The 20,206-nt window shown below is 40.5% G+C and overlaps 1 protein-coding gene across 1 annotated transcript in view; it reads left to right on the top strand.

Annotated features, from left to right (window-relative positions):
• metro (membrane palmitoylated protein 7-like protein metro) overlaps positions 1–20,206 on the top strand; it is a 278,984-nt gene that overhangs the window by 40,673 nt on the left and 218,105 nt on the right. The window contains exon 3 of the mRNA XM_071662259.1: positions 6,345–6,491. Within this exon, the coding sequence (XP_071518360.1) occupies positions 6,345–6,491 (147 nt within the window). The remainder of the gene's footprint in view (positions 1–6,344; positions 6,492–20,206) is intronic.

The following is a 20,206-nucleotide window of genomic DNA, read 5'->3' on the forward strand; positions in this document are numbered from 1 at the left end:
TAGTTCCAACAATGTTATGTGGTTGCGAGGCGTGGGCTATACATAAGGTTGTGCGGAGGAGGGTGGATGTGTTGGAAATGAAATGTTAGAGGACAATATGTGGTGTAAGGTGGTTTGACCGAGTAAGTAATGAAAGGGTAAGAAATGTATATTTATGTATATGTGTGTGTGTGGGCGTTTATGTGTATACATGTGTAGGTGGGTGGGTTGGGCCATTCCTCGTCTGTTTCCTTGCACTACCTCACTAATGCGGGAGACAGCAATTAAGTATAATGAATATAAATAGATGATAGGCATGTGAAAAAGAGACTTTTGAATGTAAATGTGCTAAGAGGGGCAGCTGATAGGATATCTGATCAATATCTTGTGGAAGCAAGGGTGAAGATTTGTAGAGCTTTTTGAAAAGACGAGAAATACTAGGGAGAAGAGAGTGGTGCGAATAAGGAAGCTATGAAAGGAGATGTATGTGCAGAAATACCAGGAGAGGTTGACTGTAGAATGGCAAAAGGTGAAAGCAAATGAAGTGAGGGTAGTGGGTGAGAATGGGAGGTATTTAGGGAAGCAGTACTGGCATGCACAAGAGATGTATGTGCCATGTGAAAGGTGGGAGGAGGGCAAATTAGAAATGGTAATGAGTGGTGGGATGAAGTAGTAATGTTGCTAGTGAAAGAGAAAAGAGAGGAGTTTGGGCAGAACATACAAGGGATTGCAAATGATTGGGAGATATATAAGAGAAAGCACCAGGAGGTCAAGAGAAAGGTGCAGGGGTTGAAAAGCAGGGCAAATGTGAGTTGGTGTGAGAGATATCATTAAACTTCAGGGAGAATGTAAAGACGTTTTGGAAGAAGGTAAATAAAGTGTAAAAGACAAGAAACAAATGGGAACATCAGTGGAGGGTGCAAGGGTGGAAGTGATGTCAGATAGTGATGGAGTGAGTATTTTGAAGGATTGTTAAATTGTGTTTGATTATATATATGGTGTTTTGGTCAGGGTGGTAAGCAAAGTGAGAGAATCATGGAGAGTGCTTTTATGAAGAGAGAAGAGGTGGTAAGAACATTGTGGAAGATGAATTGCTGCAAGGTGGTGGGAGTCGATGGTATTTCAGTTGAATTTATTAAGAAATGGGGTGATTGCATTGTTGATTGGTTGGTAAGGATATTCATTGTGTGTGGATCATGTTGAAATGCAGGATTGGCAGAGTGCATTTATAGTGTCATTGTACAAAGGAAAAGGGGATAAAGGTTAGTGTTCAAACTACAGGGGCATAAGTTTGTTGAATATTCCTGGGAAATTGTATGGGAGGGTATTGATTGAGAGAGTGAAGGCATGTACAGACTGGGGAGTAGTGTGGTTTTAGAAGTGGTAGAGGATGTGTAGATCAGGTGTTTGCTCTGAAGAATGAGTGTGAGAAATACTTAGGAAAACAGATGGATTTGTATGTGGCATTTATGGAAGGAAAACAGATGGATTTGTATGTGGCATTTATGGGTATGGTGAAGGAGTATGGTAGGGTTGATGGAGATGCTTTGTGGAAGGTCTTCAAAATATATGGTGAGGGAATTAATCTGCTACAGGCAGTGAAAACATTTTATCAGTGGTGTAAGGCATGTGTACTAGGAGAAAGGGAGAAAGTTAATGGTTCCTAGTGAAGGTTGGTCTGTTGCAGGGGTGTGTTATGCCATCATAGTTGTATAATTTGTGTATGGATTGGATGGTTAGGGAGGTAAATGTAAGAGTCTTGGAGAGAGGGGTGAGTATACAGTCTGTTATGGATGAAAGGACCTGGGAAGAGAGTCAGTATTTGTTTGCTAATATAGCACTGGTGGCTGATTCAAGTATGAAACTGTAGAAGTTGGTGACTGAGTTTGGAAGAGTGTGTGAAAGGAGAAAGTTGAGAGTAGATTTGAATAAAAGCAATGTTATTAGCTTCAGCAAGGTTGAGGGAAGAGTTAGTTGGGAGGTAAGGTTAAATGAAGAAGAATTGGAGGAAGTGAAGGGTTTTAGTTATTTAAGAGTGGACTTTGCAAGGATTAGAATTATGGAAGCAGAAGTGAGTCATTGAACAGTGAGAGGGGGTGAAGGCTCTGGGAGTGATGAAGAATGTGTGGAGAGAGAGAACATCATCTTGGAGAGCAAAAATGCATATGTTTGAAGGAATAGTAATTCCAACAATATTATATTTTTGCGAGGCATGGGCTGTAGATAGAGTTGTAAGGAGGAGAGTGAATGTGTTGTAAATGGAATGTTTGACAGCAGTATGTGGTGTGAGATGATTTCATCAAGTAATGAGAGGGTAAGAGGGATGTGTAGAAATGAAAAGAGTAATGGTTGAGAGAGCAGTAGAGGGTATATTGAAATAGTTTGGACATTTAGAGAGAAATGAGTGAGAAAATGTTGACAAAGAGGATATATGAGTCAAATGTGGAGGGAACAACGAGAAGTGGGAGACCAAATTGGAGATGGAAGGATGGAGTGAAGAAGATTTTGAGTGACCAGGGCCTGAGCATACAGGATGGTGAAAGTCGTGCACAGAATAGAGTGAATTGGATCAGGTCATATATTGGGGTCAATGTGCTGTCAGTGGACTGGACCAGGGCATGTGAAGTGTCTGGGGTAAACCATGGAAAGATCTGGGGGCCTGGATTTGGATAGGAAGCTGTGATTTCAGTGCATTACATGACAGCTATAGAATGGATGTGAGCAGATGTGGCCTTTCTTCGTATGCTTCCTGGCACTATCTCGTAGATGCTGGAGGGGGATGCAGTTCCCTGTGGGGCAGGGTGGTGCTGGGCATGGATAAAGGCAAGCAAGTATGAAAATGTACATATGTAGATATGTATGTGTATGTATATATATGTATGTATATGTATGTATATGTTTATGTATATGCATGTATGTATGTATATGTACTTGTGTGTGTATATATGTGTGTGGATATAACCAAGATTAGAAGAAAGGAGAGATAGATACTATGTTTGAGGAAAGAAATCTGGATGATCTGGCTTAGAGTTAAATGAAGATCAAGGGTACAGGGCAAGAGTGGTTTGGGAAAGTCTTGGGAGTAAAGTCAGGGATTGGTGAAACAACAAGAGTTAAGGAAGGAGTAGCACTACTCCTGAAGCAGTTGTGGGAGTTTGTGATAGAGTGCAAGAAAGTAAATTCCAGATTGGTATGGGTAAAACTGAAAGTGGATGGAGAGAGATAGGTGATTAATAGTGCTTTTACACCTGGTAATGAGAAGAAAAATTATGAGAGGCAAGTGTTTCGGGAGCAGCTGAGTGACTGTGTTAGCAGCTTTGATGTACGAGACCGGGTTTTAGTGATGGTTGATTTGAATGCAAGTGTGAGTAATGTGGCAGTTGAGGGTATACTTGGTGTACATGGGGTATTCAGTTTTGTGAATGGAAATGGTGAAGAGCTTATGGATTTGTGTGCTGAAAAAGACTGATAATTGAAAATACCTCATTTAAAAAGAGAGATTATACATAAGTATATATATGTGAGTAGGAGAGATGGTCAAAGGGCATTATTTGATTATTTGCTAATTCATAGATGTGTAAAAGAGAGACTTTTGGATGTTGATGCACCAAAAGGGGCAGCTGGAGGGATGTCTGATCACTATCTTGTGAAGGTGAAGATTTTTAGATGTTTTCAAAAAAGAAGAGAGAATATTGGGGAGATGAGTTAGTGATCTTAGAAAGGAGACTTATGTGAGGAAGGACCAGGAGAGTTTGAGTGTATAATGGCAAAAGGTGAGAGCAAATGATGTGAGGGTAGTGGGTGAGGAATGGAATGTATGTAGGGAAGCAGTGATGTCATGTGCAAAGGATGCATGCGGCATGAGAAAGGTGGTAGGTGGGTGGATTAGAAAGGGTAGTTAGTGATGGGATGAAGAAGATTTACCTCTTACCAGTCATTGGCGATGGTGTTCATTTCAAAACATTCAAGGTATAATTGATAAGATGTTATGGGGTGTACATTTTTCATACATTTTCTACATGATTCTCTTCAGAGGGTTCCTACCAGATGAATGAATTGATAAAATAATCATATGCATATTTAGAAAAATTGATAAGATATCTTTGCCAATACACTCCAGTTACAAGTTTCTTTTATTTCTCGTTGGGTAAGTTGAGGACAACAGCACTTTTTTTTTTTTTGGTTTTATTTTTCTATCACAGTGTTCTTTGACTTCATTGGAGAAAATTGTCTTTTCAGTGCTAAAGAATATTGGTATTAAAGATGTATTTTTGTGTTTGCAAGACAAATCTGATGAAGCAGTAAGGCAATTTTTTCTAAATCTTTTTATGTCAGACAATGTTTTTTAACTTATATTATCACAACTTCAGCAGTCTCAATGGCCTATGAACACTGTGTTATTCTGGTATATTTGCGTTACTTTCAGCTTACAGTGTTTTGTTTTTTATACCTGGTCTGCTTAAGGTATTTTCTCATATTTTTCTAAATATCATTAAGTGTAAGATGATTGTTAATTTACTCATAAGGTAAGAACCTTCTGAAGAGAACTGTAAAAAATGAATTTATGAAAACTAAGATGTATCATTTTATCAATTCTTGTTTGAATGGTTTGAAATAAACATGATTGGTAATGTTTGGGAAGATGTAATTTCACCTATTTTCATACAATAATCTTCTGAATGTGGAGATAATTATCAATTCATGCATTTGGTAAGAACCTTTTGAAGAGATATGCATACAAAAACTTTATGAAAGATTCAATTTAACCTTATAGTATTATTAATGATATGTCGAATGTTTTGAACTGAAGGAATGCACGTGGACTAAACTAAAGTTTGAAGCACATGAAAGAAATTTTGAATATGAATTTTGGAAGTTTTGCCTGTATTCATCCATCTTTACCAGTGCAGACACTAACCTTCCCTTTTTCATGTTTCTTCGAGTGTTTTGGACCTTTATCCCATCCCACAATGTGATTCAGTACAGGCCCAATGATTCCATCTGCTGCCATTACCACTGAACAGTTAACTAAAGTTCCTCACATCCTCCAGGTCCTCCTACACAAACCATCCAGTCTCATCCCTGCACTGTAAAATATTACCCTATGTTTAGCTTTTTTTTTTTTTTCCAAGAAAAATTGGGTTAGCAGCATCTGGAGTCTCTCTCCAGAGTCTGCCTCAGGAGCTGTGTAATCTTCAAGCAGCAACTGATTTACCTTCTATGCTCCCCAATCTTGAGCATACAGCAGACCCATTTCTTCTTCAAGATCCTGGCATTTACCACCCTCAGTACTCTATACATAGACATTATATAGTGAAAGTCACAACACACATCCTTAACAGGTCCATGTTTACCAGGAACCACACACCCTCCCCCATTCCTACTTGCACACATACCTTAATCTCACAATGAATAATGCTTGCTGCATCTAGTAACTCTCCATCTACTACACATCCATGGCACCTTTCATAAGGCATCAATGTCAATCCTATTGTACCCATTTTCCAGATTCATAAATGCCATGAGAAAATAACCCTTTCATTAAATATTTCCTGTAACTATTCATGAGAGATAACAGAGGGCGTGCACCCACTCTGTGCCCCACCAGAAGCTACGTGCTTCTTTCCCGGTCAGCTCTGAGACATGAGACCATTCTTTCAGTCACCATTCTTCCATTCATTATAACTGTATACTCAGCAAACTTATACCTCAATGATTCAAAGATTAATTTTTTCCCATCAAGTGTCAATAGTAGGGCACAATACTCCTCATCTAGTCATCAAGTATCTTGCCTTAAGCTAGACAGCTTCGGTGACCAAGTAACAACACCTCCTTATTTTGGTAATTACAAGCTCTCCTATGAGAAGGGGCAATGGAAGAACTATTAATAGATGTTGACTAATTGATATTTGTTCTTTGAATAGATTGTTGAATAAAATTGAATGTTTGAGTACTTGCATCAAATTCTAATGTTATCTGTTTTTCTTTTGTTATCATAACTTTCCAACCTCTGTTCTTAATGCTACCTCGCTAACACGGGAAATGCAAATATGTATGAAAAAACTTTCCAACCGTAGCTGAATTATTTCATGGTACTAGCATCACTTCCATTTGCATTGGGTGGATCAAATGCATATAAGCATGCTTTGGTTGTTAGAACTTGTTTTGCTTATCTGGAGACTCAAGCCTCAGCTCAACAAGGTAGCAAAAGGGCAGATAATGCCTGTTCCTTGTGATGGACATGCTACCCTGCTACTCTGGTCCATATTGAAAAGCTATAGGCTGCAAAACCATATCATTTGAATATGTATATGGAACTTGACAGTATTTTCTCTAATAATTTTCCTCCAATAATTTTGTTTCAGATTAATCGCACCAGAAAGGCCTGTCAGCCACTTATGTCTAATGCTGAAGACATTGGCATATCCATCATGAGGGAGATTCACTATCGCACCATCCCCTCCGCAGATGCCATCGAACTTTTTGCCATCCTACAGTCACCCCATTTACAAGTAATATACTTTTATGTTTCTGTATTATAGGGTGGTGATATACTTATTTTCTTTCCTTTGTATAAAGTGATAGCATCAAAACTGTGGTTCTGGTTATGCAACTAATCATATTTTTGTATTATAAGTTTTGTCTCATAAAACTAATATGGTACTGTGCTTAATGAAGCAGTGATATAAGACCTAGTTTGAATACTGAATGTTATGCAAACTTTGATCATGTTTGTTTAAGTTTTCTTCAGCCTTGTTAGATATGACAGTGCTGCAGTATAGATACTGTACTGATATAGAAAACTTCCTTACGTACTTCGAGTCTTTTACATTGTATCCATGGTTCAGTGTTTTTGTTTTGATTGAAAATTTTATGTAAAGAACATGCAGTTTACTGAATATCTTTAAGCCTGATGGCCTTGTTCTGCAGGCCATGCTGGACTTGGCTACTGAGAGTATTACTTGCCTACCAGTTGTTTTGATGCTCAGGAAAAATGTTTTTTCCTACACTGCATAGCAGTTTGCTTTATCATACTACAGTAGATAAATCACTATGAATTTCATTATCATTTACATTTTGCTAACTTGACCTGATTTTTTTTTCAGCCATAAGGAATAGATTTAATTTTTGTTCCATCTTCAGTCTAATCATTGTGGATACAGGACAAAATAACTTGATTACTGGCCTTCCTTACTGTAAATGATGAATTCATTTCCAGAGAAGTTCATTTATATTGAAATCACACCAAGCAAAGATAGGTTTCCAGAGTAAAAGACTGGTTATATGTCAGACCCCATCCCCTAGACCAGTATTATAATTTTTGACATTTTAAGAAATGAAATATTGAAAATGTGTACATCTGAGACATAAAAGACTGCTGAAAAGTATAGGAATGAGTAGGATTCATTACTATAGGCTGTAGTTTTCAGAACAAATAGGTTATATATGGTGAATGTAAAGCATTACAGGTTGGCTTGAAGAGAGAGGATGTTTTTTGGTCTTCAGGAATATTTATGATTTTAGGAGCCTCTCAAGTGTGAATAGAAAGAATGCTCTGGGAATGTCTGAGGGATTAAAGTCAAGGGTTGTTGTGAGGGCAAAAACTAAGGAAGGGGTAGCGCTACTCTTGAAGCTGGAGTTGTGGGAATGTGTGAAAATGTAAGGATGTGAGCTTCAGAGTGGATTGTGAGAGACAGGTGATCATTAGTGCTTATGCATCTGGCCATGAGAAGGAAGATGGTAAGTGGCATCTGCTTTAGGAGCAACTGAGTGAACTTGTCAGAAATTTTGATGTAGCAGACCGGGTTTTATTAATTGGTGATTTAGATGCAAAGATGAGTAATGTGGCAGTTGATGGTATAATTGGGTGGCATGGGTTATTCAGTAAAGTGATTGGAAATGGTGAACAGTTTGTGGAGCTGTGTACTGAGAAAAGACTGGTGACTGGGAATACTTGGTTTAAAAAGAGGTAGGTAGTAGTTAGTACACAGCCACCAACCAGGGAGGTATATTACCATTACTACCTGCCTGGGTATCAGGAAGGTAAGTGATGGCTGTGTAGCGAGCCAGCACTTAAAATGGTTTGAAGTTGCACTCTTCAGACCCAAATAGCTGTCTTTTCTTGCTGTCTCACCTATGTGTAGACAGCTTTTTGATGAAATAGTAGGAATAAAAGATAAAAGTAGTAGGTAGTAACGCAAGGCAGGAGCCTTACATAGAAACATTAGGAAGAAGTGGTAGGTGGGAACATTAGGTGGAAGCATTAGATAGAAATAGTAGGTTAGGACATTCAGTTGGAAAATTAGGTAGACACAATAGGTAAATGTAGCAGGTAGGAACATAAGGTAGGATCCTTTGAAAACACTGCATTAGAGTTGCCCTATGCCAGTGGCCTGTTAAGGATTAAGCACTAAATGCTAAGAAGCAGCACTGGAGTTCACCAATTATAGAGAATCGATTGCCATGACCACTCTCTTGAGGGAGTTCCTAGAGGGAACGGGTGTCAGAGATATAAGTAGGTAGAAAAAAGGGATATACTCAAGTATATGTATGTGAGAAGGAAAGATTGTCAGCAGGCATTATTGGATTACATAATAATAGATAGGTATGCAAAAGAGACTCTTGGATGTGAATTTGTTGACAGGAGCAGCTGCTAGGATGTCTGATCATTACCTTTTGGAGGTGAGGGTGAAGATTTGTATAGTTTTTCAGAAAAGATGAAATACTATGGGTAAGAAGAGAGTGGTAAAAGTAATTGGGCTTGGAAAAAGGACTTGTTTAAAGAAATAGCAGAAAAGGCTAAGAATCAGCCCGGGAGTCTACCAGTTATGCTGAGGGTTAAAAGAGAAGAGCAATTGAAGGTGAAGGTGAAGGCACTGAATATGAATGGATGACTGGTGAGAGTAAAAGGAGGGAGATTGTGGAGAGGTTTAAAAGTTTAAGTGTGGATGTGCTAGGGATTAGGGAAGCCCATATCCTTGAGTAGGGTGTGTGGATTGAAAAAGGAAATGATGAATTCAAGTTATTAGAGGGCATGGAAGGAAGTTTGGTATGAGAAAATTTTCAGGGAAGAGGAAAAGAAGGATGTGCAATTCTGCTATCACGAAGAGTATGGGGAGGTGTTACAAAGCATGTATGGAATGGATGAAGAATATTGTGGTTTAAAGGAAAGATTGGGATTGTGAAGTATGCATGGGTATTTGTATATGTGCCTGTGAATATGAAAACTGTCTAAATCTTTTTTGGAAAAATTTAAATGACTGTAAACAGTTTTGAGAATGAGAGAAACATGGTCATAATGGGTGATATGAATGTGAAAGTGGGATGTGATGAAATTAATGAGATAGTTATGAAATGGGGAGTGCCTAGAGTAGATGAGAATGGAAGTTATCTTGTGGATCTTGTGCTGAGAGGAGTTTATTCCTTGCAAACATCTTTCTTTCAACACAAGATGATCCACAGATATATGTGGATGAGGAATAATGGAGATTAAGACAAAAAGGCTTCGATTGACTGTGGCAGTGGATGAAAGATTGAGAAAGGTCATGCTGTAATTCTTTGGAGAGACTGGCCATTTAACGGTTCTTGTGGGAATGAGGATAACAGAGAAGTGGAGGTATGGTGTAAAGAGAGAGTTTAAAGTGTTGGCAAGCGAAAAGATGAATCAGAAAAAATGTAGGGAGGATTGTGAAAGGAAGGTAACTGAAAGCTTAGATGGAAGTGTAGTGAATGTAGGAATGCTGTTATGTTTGAATGAAGTGTTTAAAATTTTTAGAGAAGTACTATTAAAGGTTGGTAGAATCAGTTGTTGGATGCAGAAGAAAAGGGCATATGGCAGATTGTTCAATAGGAATGTACCAGTGGAAATTTAGCAAAGGAGAAGGGAAAAATACAAAATGTTAAGAAGCTGATAGAGGAAAGCAAAGAAAGAGTAGCTGAAGATTTTTGGAAGAAAGTTAAGTGGAAAGTTTTGGGATAATAAGAAACTAAAATAGAAGGAGGTGAAAAAGGAAAGAGGTGGATGTAAGAGTGGAAATGTTAATGAGAGAAGTAAGAAAGGGGAGTCGCTGAATCAAAAGAAGGAAGTGAAAGGAAGATGGACAAAATACTTGAAGAACAGGTGAATGTGAGAGAAGGGGAGGTAGCAGTTTTTACATGCATGGGTATGGAGGAGAAGAGGAAGAGGGTTCAAATGCAAGAGCACATAGCTAAAAGGGAGGTAAGAAGTGCAATGATGAGGCTGAGGGTAGGAAAGGCACCTTGAGTGGATGAGATTATGGCTGAAATGATGAAGTATGTAGGAGAAAGTGTGATAGAATGGATGGATCATATATGTGATTTAGCATGGAAAGAGAAACTTGTGCCTGAGGATTAGGTGAAAGCTATTACCATTTCTTTATTCAAAGGAAAGGGTGCTAAGAATGTATGTAGCAGTTATAGGGGAATAAGTCTGTTAAGTATACCAGGAAAAGTGTATGCAAGAAAAGTAACTGACAGAGTGATAGAAGTGACTGAATGCAGAATAAGTGAAGAGCAAGGGGGTTTTAGGAAAGGTAGGGGATGTGTGGATCAGATTTTTGTTGTAAAGATGACTATGGAAAAGTATTTAGTGAAAGGTAAGAATTTATATGCAAGTTTTATGGATCTGGAGAAAGCATATGACAGAGTAGAGAGGAATGCTTTATGGGATGTGTTAAGGATATATGGTATAGGGGGACAACTGTTGTATGGTGTGAACACCTTCCATAAAGGAACAGGTACATGTGTAAGAGTGGATGGAGAGGTGAAAGAAAGTTTTGGGTTACATGTAGGTGTGAGGCAGGGCTGTGTAATGTTACCATGGCTTTTTGATATATATGTATATGGATATAGTGATAAGAGAGATGAAAGGAAAACTAGGGAAAAGGAGTGTAGAGATAGAGTGTGGTGGTGAGATATGTTGGCTAGCGGCAAGCCTGTTTGCGGATGATACTGTTTTGTTTGCTGAGAGTGAAGAGGAGTTGCGGAAGGTTGTAAGTGTGTTTTATGATGTGTGTAAGCCTAGGTGATTGAAGGTAAATGCAAGTAAAAGTAAAGTAATGGTATTTGAAAGGAAACAGAGTGAAAGTATAGATTTTGTAAGACCATATAGAGTGAAAGAAGAAAGTGTACTTAATTGTGCTGTGGGGATGGGGGTAAAAGGACTGGAAGAAGTAAGAGAACTTAAGTATCTAGGAACTGTCTAGGATAAGTGTGGTGATATGGAAGGAGAGATAAGGGAGAGAGTAGTATAGGGTAGAAGAGTCATTGGGTCCCTTAATAGAATTATAAGGGGTAGAGGTGCAAGTATGGAAGGTTAGAGGTGTAAGTATGGAAGTAAAGAAAGGATTAAGGGACTGCATAGTCCTCCCAGTCCTTACCTATGCAGCTGAAACATGGTCAGAGAATGAGTGACAGAGGTCAGGAATCCAGGCGGTGGAAATGAGCTATTTGAGAAGACCATGAAATGAAAGGGTGTATGAGTGTTATGACTGGTGATGCAAATGGAGTGAATTGTGGAGTGGTAGAATAGGTGAAAGGTGGTTTGAGCATGTGGAAAGAATGCAAGACTGGGAGTTTATAAGGAAAGTGTATGATAGTACAATTAGAGTTGGGGTGAGTGGGCATAGGCAAGTAGGGTGAAGGAGAATTGGCGGGAGAGAATTAGTGGAAGAATGTGTGGAATGGCATATGTGAGGGAAGCATGTAAAGATGGATAAGTGGAGACTCTTTTACCATGGCCAACCCTTGATGGGAGTTCCCAGAGGGAACGGGTATCAGAGATATAGCTAGATAGATAGATAGATAGAATACCAGGAGACTGAGTGTAGAATGGCAGTAGATGTGAGTTAACAGTGCTAGGGGAGTTAGTGAGGAATAGGGGGTATTTAGGGAAGCAGTATTGGCATATGCGAGAGATAGTTGAATCCACCTCCAGTGCTGTAATTAGCTAGCAACAACTGATTCATTCCCTTGGCCTTTCACCCCCATACTGACTGCATTATTGCCTGTCTCCAAGACCCCTCACATTTATACTCTTCACCACCTCATCCCTACTCAAATTAAACAGCCACAATGACATACACTCCTCCCGTGGACAAGCCTTCATATGTAACCTCACACCCCCCTCATTACTTGCCCAACTTCATTCCTTGTGATAGCTTTCCTCCCACCCCATATATTTGTAAGACCTTCTAGAAGGTATTTCAATTAGTGCTGTCTTTTGCTTACTCGAGATCCATTATGCCACTTACATGTGTCCCTCTAAGTATTTCTCACTCATGCATTTTTCAAAGCAAACACCACTCCTACAACTAAATTGTTCATTCTCCGTCTGATGCTTTGTACCTGCCTTAACCCACTGAATCACCACGCTACCATTCAACTTCCCTGTTGCACTCAACGACTGCATATCTCTGTTGTTTGAACACTCACTCTTATCCCCCCCTACCTTTATACAGTGGCACTATACATGCATGTCGTCAATCCTCAGCCACCACAATATGATCCATAAATACACTGAGGATCCTGACAAACCAACAATGCAGTCTCTATCTTTCTTAGGAAATTCAATTGCAACATTCTCTACTCCAGCTGCCTTGCCACATTTTATGTTATGCAAGGCTTTCCCCACCTTTCTCTCTTCACAAAGCTACATGCTATGACCTTCTCATTTTGCTACCTCCTTGTCCAAAATGCCCTCTATCTACTTCCCCATCTATTTATTTATCTATCATTCTATTTATCTGTTTATATGATGCCTGTTCCCTTTGGGAACTCCTTCAATGGCATAGCCACAGCAAAAGAGTCTCCATAACCGGTGAACTCCAATGCTGCTTCTTAGCCTTTTGTGCCTCACCCTTAACAGGCCATTGGCAGAGGGCAACTCTAGCACATTGTTTTCAAAGACTTCTACCTAATGCTCTTACTGACAACTTCAACTTAATGCGTCTACCTAATGTTCCAACCTTCTACTTCTACCTATTGCTTTTGTGTGATATTCCTACCTATTTATTTCTTGTATCATTTTGCCAGAAGGCAGGGCTAGTAAAAAACATTCCTGAAGGAGAAAAACTAGTTACAGAGAATGAGTTATGTGAGTTTTATCAAGAGTTATGTGTGTCAAGTAGAGATTTTATGTCTGTGGACAGAATGCAAGAGCCCAAGTGAAGGTGAGGCAGAAAGAAATACAGTTACCTCAGTCGGAGGTGTACAACCTGATAACCACTCTATCATCAAAGGAATTCAGTAATCCTTCAAAATACTAATTTCATCCCTTCACCTCAACACTCCATGTAAAAATATACCATATGCCTCTTTCATCGATATTTCCATTTGTTCTTGTTCTTCTCATGCCATTGATCTCCTTTCAAAATATCTAATTCTCCTAGAAGTTTGCTGAAATGGTTGAGGACATTATGTGGAGCGAGGTGGTTTGATCGAGTAAGCAATGAAAGAGTAAGAGACATATGGTAATAAAATGGGTGTGCTTACTTACTTGGTCGAACCCCCTCACACCACATATTGCCCTCAAACATTTCCTTTCCAATACATTCACCCTCCTCCACACAACCCTTTCTGTAGCCCATGCCTCGCAACCATATAACATTATTGAAACCCCGATTCCTTCAAACATACCCATTTTTGCTATCCGAGATAACATTCTCGCCTCCCACACATTCTTCAATGCTCTCAGAACCTTTGCCTCCTTCCCCACCCTGTGACTCACTTCCACTTCCATGGTTTCATCTGCTGCTAAGTCCACTCCCAGATATCTAAAACACTTCACGTCCTCCAGTTTTCTTCATTTAAACTTACCTCCCAGTTAACTTGTCCCTCAACCCTACTGAACCTAATAACCTCGCTCTTATTCACATTTACTCTCAACTTTCTTCTTTCATACCCTCTACCAAACTCAGTCCCCAACTTCTGCAGTTTCTAACCCGAATCAGCCACCAGTGCTGTATCATCAACAAACAACAACTGACTCACTTCCCAAGCCCTCTTATCCACAACAGACTGCATACTTGCCCCTCTCTCCAAAACTCTTGTGTTCACCTCCCTAACCATCCCATCCATAAACAAATTAAACAATCATGGCGACATTACGCACCCCTGCCATACACCGACATCCACTGGGACCCAGTCACTTTCATCTCTTCCTACTCGTACTCATGCCTTACATCCTTGGTAAAAACTTTTCACTGCTTCTAGCAACTCAACTCCCACACCATATACTCTTAAAACCTTCCACAAATTATCATTATCAACCCTATCATGTGCCTTCTCCAGATCCATAGGTGCTACATACAAATCCATCTGTTTTCCAAAGTATTTCTCACATACATTCTTCAAAGCAAACACCTGATCCACACATCCTCTCCCACTTCTGAAACCACACTGCTCTTCTCCAGTCTTATGCTCTTTCTGTACATGCCTTTACCCTCTCAATCAATACCCTCCCATATAATTTCCCAGGAATACTCAACAAACTTATGCCTCTGTAATTTGAAGACTCACTTTTATCCCCTTTGCCTTTGTACAGTGGCACTATGCATGCATTCTGCCAATCCTCAGACCCTTCACCATGATCCATACATACATTGATATCCTTACCAACCAATCAACAACACAGTCACCCACTTTTTTAATGAATTCCAGTGCAACACCATCCAAACCCCGCCACCTTGCTGGCTTTCATCTTCCACAAAGCCTTCACTACCTCTTCTTTGTTACCAAACCATTCTCCCTGACCCTCTCACTTCACACACCACCCCAACCAAAACACCCTATATCTGCCACTCTGTCATCAAACACATTCAACAAACCCTCAAAATACTCACTCCATCTCCTCACTTCATTGCTACTTGTTATTTCCTTCCCATTTGCTCCCATCAATGATGTTCCCATTTGTTCTCTTATCACGCACTTTATTTACCTTCCTCCAAAACATCTTTTTATCCTCTCTAAAGTTAAATGATACTCTCTCACCCCAACTTTCATTTGCCCTCTTTTTCACCTCTTGCACCTTTCTCTTAACCTACCACTTTCTTTTATACATCTCCCAGTCATTTGCACTACTTCTCTGCAAAAATTGTCCAAACACCTCTCTTTTCTCTTTTACTAACAATCTTACTTCTTCATCCCACCAATCACTAACCTTTCTAATCTTCCCACCTCCCACCTTTCTCATGCCACATGCCTCTTTTGCGCAAGCCATCACTGCTTCCCTAAATACATCCCATCACATTCGTTCACACTAGTCTCTAGCTGTCTTGTGTAATGCACCGAAAACCAGAGCTCCCTCTCCACATCCAAACCCCACAGTACTTTCCATGGTTTACCCCAGACACTTCACATGGCCTGGTTCAATCCATTGACAGCATGTCGACACTGGTATACCACATCATTCCAATTCAATCTATTTCTTGCATGCCTTTCATCCTCCTGTATGATCAAGCCCCAATCACTCCAAATCTTTTTCACTCCATCCTTCCACCTCCAATCCCGTCTTCCACTTCTCCTCATTCCCTCCACCTCTGACACACATATCCTCTTTGTCAATCTTTCCTCACTCATTCTCTCCATGTCACTAAACCATTTCAGTACACCCTCTTCTGCTCTCTCAACCACACTTTTTATTACCACACATCTCTCTTACCCTTTCATTACTTAATCAAACCACCTCACACCACATATTGTCCTCAGACATCTCATTTCCAACACATCCACCCTCCTTTGCACAACCCTATCTATAGCCCATAACTTGTTACCATATGATATTGTTTTTTTTTTTTGTTTTGTTTTTTTTCTCCCGCGTTTGCGAGGTAGTGCAAGGAAACAGACGAAAGAAATGGCCCAACCCACCCCCATACACATGTATATACATACGTCCACACATGCAAATATACATACCTACACAGCTTTCCATGGTTTACCCCAGACGCTTCACATGCCTTGATTCAATCCACTGACAGCACGTCAACCCCGGTATACCACATCGCTCCAATTCACTCTATTCCTTGCCCTCCTTTCACCCTCCTGCATGTTCAGGCCCCGATCACACAAAATCTTTTTCACTCCATCCTTCCACCTCCAATTTGGTCTCCCTCTTCTCCTTGTTCCCTCCACCTCCGACACATATATCCTCTTGGTCAATCTTTCCTCACTCATTCTCTCCATGTGCCCAAACCATTTCAAAACACCCTCTTCTGCTCTCTCAACCACGCTCTTTTTATTTCCACACATCTCTCTTACCCTTACGTTACTTACTCGATCAAACCACCTCACACCACACATTGTCCATCTCCGTTTCGCTTCACCACTACCTGTTATTAGTTATTACCTCCCCATTTGCCCCCTTCAACCAATATTCCCATTGGTCTTTCATCTTATGCACTTTATTTGCTTCCTTCCAAAACATCTTTTTATACTCCCTAAAATTTAACGATACTCTCTCACCCCAACTCTCATTTGCCCTCTTTTTCACCTTTTGCACCTTTCCCTTGATCTCCTGCCTCTTTCTTGTATACATCTCCCTGTCATTTTCACTATTTCCCTGCAAAAATCATCCAGATGCTTCTCTCTTCTCTTTCACCAACAATCTTATGTCTTCATCCCATCACTCACTACCCTTTTTAATCTACCCCACCTCCCAAGTTTCTTATGCCACAGGCATCTTTTGCCTTAGCCATCACTGCTTCTCTAAATACATCCCATTCCTACCCCACTCCCCTTACATCATTTGTTCTCACCTTTTTCCATTCTGCACTCAATCTCTCCTGGTACTTCCTCACACAAGTCTCCTTTCCAAGCTCACTTACTCTCACCACTCTCTTCACCCCAACATCCTCTCTTCTTTTCTGAAAATCTTGTTCTACAGATTTTCACCTTCACCTCCAAAAGATAATGATCAGGTATCTCTCCAGTTGCCCCTCTCAGCACTTAAACATCCAAAAGTCTCTCTTTCATGCACCTATCAATTAGCATGTAATCCAATAATGCTCTCTGGCCATCTCTCCTACTTACATACACATACTTATGTATATCTCTTTTTAAACAAGTTATTTCTAATCACCAGTCCTTTTTCAGCACTTAAATCTACAAGCTCTTCGCCATTTCCATTTACAACACTGAACGCCCTATATACACCAATTAATCCCTCAACTGCCTCATTACTAACCTTTGCATTCAAATCACCCATCACTATAACCCAGTCTCGTGCATCAAAGCATCTAACACGCTCATTCAGTTACTCCCATAGCACTTGCCTCTCATGATCTTTCTTCTCATGCCCAGGTGCATAGGCACCAATAATCACCCATCTCTTTCCATCCTCTTTCAGTTTTACCCATATCAATCTAGAGTTTACTTTCTTACACTCTATCACATACTCACACAGCTCCTGCTTCAGGAGTAGTGCTACTCCATCCTTTGCTCTTGTCCTCTCACCAACCCTTGAGTTTACTCCCAAGACATTCCCAAACCACTCTTCCCCTTTACCCTTGAGCTTTATTTCACTCAGAGCCAAAAGATCCAGGTTCCTTTTCTCAAACATACTACCTATCTCTCCTTTTTTCTCATCTTGTTTACATCCACACAAAATTAGACACCCCATTGTGAGCCTTTGAGGAGGATGTGCACTCCCCGCATGCCTCCTTCCGTTTCCCCTTTTTAGAATGTTGAAATACAAGGAGGAAGGGTTTCTAACCCCACGCCCCGTCCCCTTTAGTCACCTTCTACGCCATGTGGGGAATGCTTGGGAAGTATTCTTTCTCCCCTACCCCCAGGGATAATAATAGTGGTTGTTTAATTTGTTTATAGATGGGGTGGTTAGGGAGGTAAATGCGAGTTTTAGAGAGCGGGGCAAGAATGCAATCTGTTGGGGATGAGAGGGCCTGGGAAGTGAGTCAGTTGTTGTTTGTCGATAATACAGCTCCCATGGCTGATTTGAGTGAGAAACTCCAGAATTTGGTGTTTGAGTTTGGAAGAGTGTTTGAAAGGAGAAAGTTGAGAGTAAATGTGAGTAAGAGCAAGGTTATTAGGTTCAGTTGTGTTGAGGGACAAGTTGATTGGGATGTAATTTTGAATGGAGAAAAACTGGAGGAAGTGAAGTGTTTTAGATATGTGGGAGTGGACTTAGCAGTGAATAGAACCTTGGAAGCGGAAGTGAGTCACAGGTTGGGGGAGGGGGCAAATGTTTTGAGAGCAATGAAGAATGTGTGGAAGGAGAGAACATTATCTCGGAGAGCAAAAATGGGTATTAGAAGGAATAGTAGTTCCATTAGTGTTATATGATTGTGAGGCACGGGGTATAGATACGGTTGCACAGGGGAGAGTGGATATTTTGGAAATGAAATATTTGAGTACAATATGTGGTGTGTGGTGATTCGATTGAGTAAGAAATGAAAGGGAAAGAGAGATGTGTGGAAATGAAAAAGAGTGTGGTTGAGAGAGCAGAAGAGGGTGTGTTGAAATGATTTGGATGTATGGAGAGAATGAGTGAGGAAAGATTGACAAATAGAATATACGTATCAGAGGTGGAGGGAATAAGAATATACGTATCAGAGGTGGAGGGAATAAGAAGCAGGATACCAAATTGGAGGTGGAAGGATGGGGTGAAAAAGATTTTGAGCAATCAGGGCCTGAACATACAGGAGGGTTAGAGGCGTTCAAGGAATAGAGTCATTTGGAAAGATGTAGTATACTGAGGTCGATGTACTGTCAGTGGACTGAGCCAGATCATAGGAAACGTCTGAGATAAACCATGGAAAGGTCTGTTGAGCCTGGATGTGGATAGGAAGCTGTGGTTTGGGTACATGACATATGACAGCTAGAGACTGAGTGTGAATGAATGGGGCCTTTTTTTTTCTCTACTCTTGGCGCTACCACGCTGAAGTAGGGGTTAGCGATGCTGTTTCTTGTGGGGTGGGGTGGTGTCAGGGATGGATGAAGGCAAACAAGTATGAAAATGTACATGTGTATGTGTATATATGTCTGTGTATGTGTATGTATATGTATATTTGTATATATGTGTATATGTGTGTATATCTTTCCCCTTTTAGAAAGTTGAAATACAAGGAGGGGAGGGTTTCTAGCCCCCCGCTCATGTCCCCTTTCATCGCCTTCTACGACACACAAGGAATGCGTGGGAAGTATTCTTTCTCCCCTATCCCCTCTGATATCTGGGAGTGGATTTGGCATCGGATGGAATCATAGAAGCAGAAGTGAGTCACAGGGTGGGGGAGGGGGTGAAAGTGCTGGGAGCGTTGAAGAATGTGTGGAAGGCAGGAACATTATCTCGGAAACAAAAATGGGTATGTTTGAAGGAATAGTGGTTCCAGCAATGTTATGTGGTTGCGAGGCATGGGCTATAGATAGGGTTGTGTGGAGGATGGTGGATGTGTTGGAAATGAGATGTTTGATGACAATATGTAGTGTGAGGTGGTTTGATTGAGTGAGTAATGAAAGGGTAAGAGAGATGTGTGGTAATAAAAAGTGTGGTTGAGAGAGCAGAAGGGGGTGCATTGAAATGGTTTGGTTAATGGAGAGAATGAGTGAGGAAAGATTGACAAAGAGGATATATGTGTCAGAGGTTGAGGGAACGAGGAGAAGTGGGAGACCAAATTGGAGGTGGAAGGATGGGATGAAAAAGATTTTGAATGATTGGGGCCTGAACATGCAGGAGGGTGAAAGGCGTGCAAGGAATAGAGTGAATTGGAACAATATGTTATACCTGGTTGACATGCTGTCAGTGTATTGAACCAGGGCATGTGAAGTGTCTGGTAAACCGTGGAAAGTTTTGAGGTGCCTGGATGTGGAAAGGGAGCTGTGGTTTTGGTGCATTATACATGACAGCTAGAGACTGAATGTGAACGAATGTGGCCTTTGCTGTCTTTTCCTAGCGCTACCTCACACGCATGCAGGGGGAGGGGGGTGTCATTTCATGTGTGGCGAGGTGGCGACAGGAAAGAATAAAGGCAGCAAGTATGAATTATATACATGTGTATATATGTATATGTCTGTGTTTGTATGTATATAGAGAGACTTTTGGATGTTAATGTGCTGAGAGGTGCAACTGGAGGGATGTCTGATCATTATCTTGTGGAGGCGAAGGTGAAGATTTGTAGAGAGAATGTTGGGGTGAAGAGAGTGGTGAGAGTAAGTGAGCTTGGAAAGGAGGCTTGTGTGAGGAAATACCAGGAGAGAC

Source organism: Panulirus ornatus, chromosome 6 (genome assembly GCF_036320965.1).
Source record: "Panulirus ornatus isolate Po-2019 chromosome 6, ASM3632096v1, whole genome shotgun sequence".
Taxonomy (NCBI): domain Eukaryota; kingdom Metazoa; phylum Arthropoda; class Malacostraca; order Decapoda; family Palinuridae; genus Panulirus; species Panulirus ornatus.